This window comes from Montipora capricornis, chromosome 9 (genome assembly GCF_036669925.1).
Source record: "Montipora capricornis isolate CH-2021 chromosome 9, ASM3666992v2, whole genome shotgun sequence".
Lineage (NCBI taxonomy): Eukaryota > Metazoa > Cnidaria > Anthozoa > Scleractinia > Acroporidae > Montipora > Montipora capricornis.
Window position 1 is genome coordinate 39,083,516 of NC_090891.1, and position 5,000 is coordinate 39,088,515.

The window sequence follows — 5,000 nt, forward strand, 5'->3', positions numbered from 1 at the left end:
CCTTGATAACATACTAAAAAAAGGAATTGTAAGCTTTTAGTTTTCTTTCCCTTTGCAATAGAATTTGACAAGATTTACACCCGACTGGACGTGACCCTGATAGAGAGGGGAGAATCATTCTACCAGAACATGATGCCTGGTATTGTTGCCGAGCTGGAATCGAAAGGTTTGTAAAAGCCATTGTAAGCTTGTGTTTAGTTGTTTCTCCTTGGAAGTGAAACCGGCGCCGACGTTGAAAGTCATGCCGGAAAAATAATTAGGAGTCACTTCCCGCGTCCCAACCTTGGTTTGATAGCTGTTGAAACCATCTAAGAAAGGCTCAAGATTCAACGGAGAAAGACATATCTTTCTTTTCTTTCAGGGAAAGTCGTCGAAGATGAAGGTCGTAAAGTTGTGTTTGTTCCGGGACTGAAGGTTCCTCTGACAGTTGTCAAGTCTGATGGAGGCTTCACGTATGACACATCAGATCTCGCCGCACTCAAGCAGCGAGTCCATGATGAAAATGGAGATTGGCTCATATATGTCACAGATGCTGGTCAGGTTGGGTGAAATTTGTGCGACAGTAGTGTTCTTCAAGACTTTTCTTTTCCATCAGACACTTGAGAAACGAGTAGAGGCCTTAGAACGAATCAATATTGTTCAATCAACTGCGAAACAAAGTGGTTGTCACGTAAGACATCACACGAGGATTCGCGGTGATGTTTGAGAAAACCACACTCCAAACATCTGTAATTTGAAGGGTGCGTTAACTGTAACCATACAACACTGTGAAGTTTGTTGTTCTTGGAAGCCATTCATTTTTTACTCACCGAGGAAAAAACCAAACTTAAGCAAGTTCTCAACTTGATGGTGGACCTAATTTTAACGCGATTGATTTTAACAATTTTTTCCAGACCAAATTTGAAGGCTGTGTCCAAGACTGGCGGAGTGCGTTCGAATGTTTCCGTGTAGTACGGGCAGAAAATTTACGAAAAAGTACAGTTAGGATGTAAATGTGACTGTTTGACTTCGTATTGTCCGCGACGCAAAATGGACACTTCAGTCAAGAGTGGGCATCGTTATGGCTAGTAAATAATCTCTTATTATGGCTTGATCTTACAGAGTGAGCATTTTAAACTCATCTTTGGTGCTTCAATTGATGCTGACTGGTATAATCCGACGGTGACACGTGTTGACCATGTTGGCTTTGGGGTCGTTCTTGGAGAAGACAAGTAAGCGAGATCTTGCGATTACGTTTGCCTTAATACTGTTTGTACGCCTTCTATGCTGGTCTGCTGGTCATTTAAGGGTTTAAAACCCATGACCGGTTGCAGACCTCAGTTCGACACTTAATTTTTCTAAAGGAGTTTAGTTTCTTTAGAAGTATGGTCAGGGAAGGTTCTGTGTTGGTGGGGAAGAGAAACACAAAAATGGGTCTATAACATAATGGTTGATATGGTAAATTATTGATCACCGTAGAGATATTTGAAAACTGACGTTGCGAGGGTTACTCCAAGCGCTCGAGAAGTCAACTTTCAAATTCGTCTACGATGGTCAATCAATTTACCATATCAATCCAGTTGATAAACCCATTTCTTAATTTTTGTAACCTCGACTGGTTGGTTGTCACGCGTTCATCAAAAATTGTTTTCCGCAGAAAAAAGTTTAAGACTAGGTCTGGCGACACTGTTCGACTCCTTGATCTTCTTGACGAAGGACTGAAGAGATCACTGGATAAGCTAAAGGAAAAAGAGCGAGACAAGGTTTGTTGTTTGTGATATTTTAGGCTCTCGTTACATTTCCAGAGAACTTCCATTCTTAACCTCGTATCACACTTTTCAACCCAAGGTTTAGTGGTAGCAGCAAGTGCTTCCCATTGTTAGAAAGCACAGTCAATAGCTGTGGTTACACACACACACACCTTGGGTTTGGGGTCTTTCGGAAGGTAAATGGCTTGGGTTTGGTTCAACTCAGGTGTCATGTTACCCTTGGGGATGCGGTTACATAGTCGAAGACTCCCCTCAGGGTAAAATATAATTAGATATTAGTTTACTGACCTTGCAAATTAGTTCTGCTTTATGATTGGCCAAGCCATCTCAGGGAGCTGATAAACCGTGCTTTTCAGTTCAGAAACTGTCATGGAAAGTTCTTTTGTTCTTTTTGGTGTATTCATGGAAATAACCCTAGGGCAGTTTCGGTCTAGGGAAAGGGGTTAAACACGAAAAAGTCCTTGCCCGTGGGCAAACGCTTTTCACCCACGTGTAAAAGAGCTAGAGTGACCACAGCTATTGTTAAGTATAACGTCGTGTTTAACGCGAAAAACCTTAAAAAACAATGACCACAACCAGGTTTTCTGAGCCCGCGAGACTGAGCACCCCCAGCAAACCATTGTTTTAACGAAAACCGCTGGACAGCAACCTGGTTCTGGTCATTTGCTGTCTAAGGTCTTACCTTTAACGTTGGGTTTAATGGTTTTCACTCCTTTCCATCCCTCAAACTGACGTTTCCCTTTTTTATTCAACTTATACGACGTTCAGTCTACTTTAGACTTCAAATCTACTTCAACGAAACAAAGATTTTAAACAAGCTGAGAAGATTCACTATAGGCGAAGCAAAGAGTTGAACCCGGATCGATGGCTTCAGCTTGCAGTTTCCGATATCCACTAAACTAACGAGACAACCTCCCGGAAAATCGAATTTTTTTAGAGTATTGAAATAGTAGTACCCAGCAAAACAATTGAAAGTTAACCGTCTTCAACGGGGTTTTTAGACCAAAATACTGTGGATCAGCGCGGCATAGCTTAGAAACGCTATTTCTTGTTAAACTAAAGCTGTAATTCTGCCTGTTTTCATTCTTTTTAGAGCGGTAAGCTTGTCAATATTAACAAGGGATATTGCGTCGTGTAATTGTTACGAAATGTCCGCGGGTAAAATTCTACGCATCTTTCGCAGTTCTTTTTTTTTTAAACTATCTCGACTTCTCATGATTAAAAAGCTTTAAGATCTTTTAAATGAAAGATTTTCCCGGAAATTCTAACGGGAGAGGCTACGGTTTTCGTCAATGGTTGGTTGAAATTGGCTGTAGTTTTGAATTCTTTTCAAGAGATAGAAACCTTCCAAGAGTGTTCTTAGCAAGTCACAAGCTATGCGAAGTTGTCTCCTTAACAGGAAAAGCATTGCTATTTTAGAAGTCGTTTTAAGACTGGGCGCTCTTTTGGTCCGCCACCTATATATACTTCATTGTATAGACAATGCTTTGGCGCGATCCCATTAAAAAAAAAAATGAAAGAATTTACAGTGTACCTCTCCGGAACAATGCAATCTTTGGTAATTGTCCGGAATTTTAATCCATTTAAAATTGCTATATCTTCTCTCTTCTTTTTTATTGTAACGATTTGAGAGTTCAAAGAAAGGAATTGAGTACATTTCACTACCCTAAGGATTGGTTTTCTTTAGCCACGGAGGGTGTCAAAGCAAGTTTCGTAATTAAATGCTGAGTTGTGATAAACAGGATATTAAGTTGTCTGTGAGCAGCAAAGCTAGAAGAAAATTAACGTTTTCTTGGCAGGTATTGAATGCTGAGGAGTTAAAAGCCGCTCAAGCATCTGTTGCTTACGGCTGCATAAAGTATGCCGATCTTGCGCACAACAGAATTAACGACTATGTGTTTTCATTTGACAAGGTGAGGTGATACCATTTTCTTCCAACAAACTGGCCTGGGTTGCTCGAAGCATGGTTAGCGATAACCAGTGTTAAATACCATGGAAACATGTAGGTTTTGATAGCTTTTAACTAACGGTTAGCGCTAATCAGGCTTCGAGCAAGCGGTTCCCCAGCTGGCCTTTACTTTGCGAAGGAACTTAAGGTGTCATTTTGTTTTTTAATCTTTTCTTTTTTTTTTTTTTCTTTTCAGTACAACGTGAAGGTTGTAATTTTGTTTTTGCACCAATGAATGCGGAAAGGGAAAGGGATGGAACTTTATTTAAGTGTCTAATCCTCTAGCGCTGGAGCACCAATAGGCAATTTTCACGATGGCGTCATATGACTACAACTACCACAATTCAGTTTTTTTTCTTTTCATATTTAAATTTTGTATTCCCAGTGGGGTAAAAATAACAATAGCTCTAATTAACATGAGACAAGCGAAACCTGAAGGATTCTGGTACTTGTAGTCAAATGGCGTCATCATGCAAATGTCCTGTTGGTGACACTGTAAATTTTGGTTTTGAGGAGAGGAGAAAACCGGAGTATACCCGGAGAAAAACCTGTCGGTGCAGAGCAGAGTAGAAAATGAATAGACTACACCCACGTATGACGCCGAGTCTGGGAATCGAACTCGGGCCACGTACATTGGTGGCAGGCGAGTGCTATTACCACTGCGCCATCCCAAGCAATGCAAAGTGTTTTCCCTCATCAAGCGACGTTGACAAGCAGTTTTGGGGGAGGGGGTAAAGTGGCAACGGTCACGCACCCTCAGGAGGCATGAGTTACTGATACTCTCTAATAGGCCATTTCCGAGTTCATGTCTCCCTCATCTTCAAAGCGAGTCTAAGTGCGAAGTTTTTGTGATGATAAGTAGTTCTGTTTTACACATGAATGAAAACTAATTTTCATAAGAAAAACTTCGCACTTAGACTCGCTTTGAAGATGAGGGAGACATGAACTCGGAAATGGCCTATTCAGGAAGCTTTACAGTAAAGATCTCGGTTTTTTTTTCTCTCCAATCAGATGTTGGACGACAAAGGCAATACTGCGGTGTATCTCCTTTACGCGTACACTCGCATTAGGTCAATCATGCGCACAGCCAACATCGACCGCGAGAGCCTGATATCGTGCTTAGCGAACACAGAAATCTCCTTGGAGCACCCGAAAGAGTGGAAACTAGGCAAGTGCATCGTGCGCTTCCCAGAAATTCTTTCACGCGTGTTGGACGATCTTATGATGCACACTTTGTGTGAGTTCATGTACGAGATGGCTACCACGCTAACAGAGTTCTATGACAGCTGCTACTGTGTGGAAAA

The 5,000-nt window shown here is 41.3% G+C and overlaps 1 protein-coding gene across 1 annotated transcript in view; it reads left to right on the plus strand.

Annotated features, from left to right (window-relative positions):
- LOC138016734 (arginine--tRNA ligase, cytoplasmic-like) overlaps window positions 1-5,000 on the plus strand; it is a 12,034-nt gene that overhangs the window by 6,695 nt on the left and 339 nt on the right. Inside the window, exons 8-13 of the mRNA XM_068863924.1 lie at window positions 62-166; window positions 362-540; window positions 1,102-1,211; window positions 1,637-1,742; window positions 3,548-3,661; window positions 4,708-5,000. The exon at window positions 4,708-5,000 is cut by the window's right edge and continues 339 nt beyond it. Of these exons, the coding sequence (XP_068720025.1) occupies window positions 62-166; window positions 362-540; window positions 1,102-1,211; window positions 1,637-1,742; window positions 3,548-3,661; window positions 4,708-5,000 (907 nt within the window). The remainder of the gene's footprint in view (window positions 1-61; window positions 167-361; window positions 541-1,101; window positions 1,212-1,636; window positions 1,743-3,547; window positions 3,662-4,707) is intronic.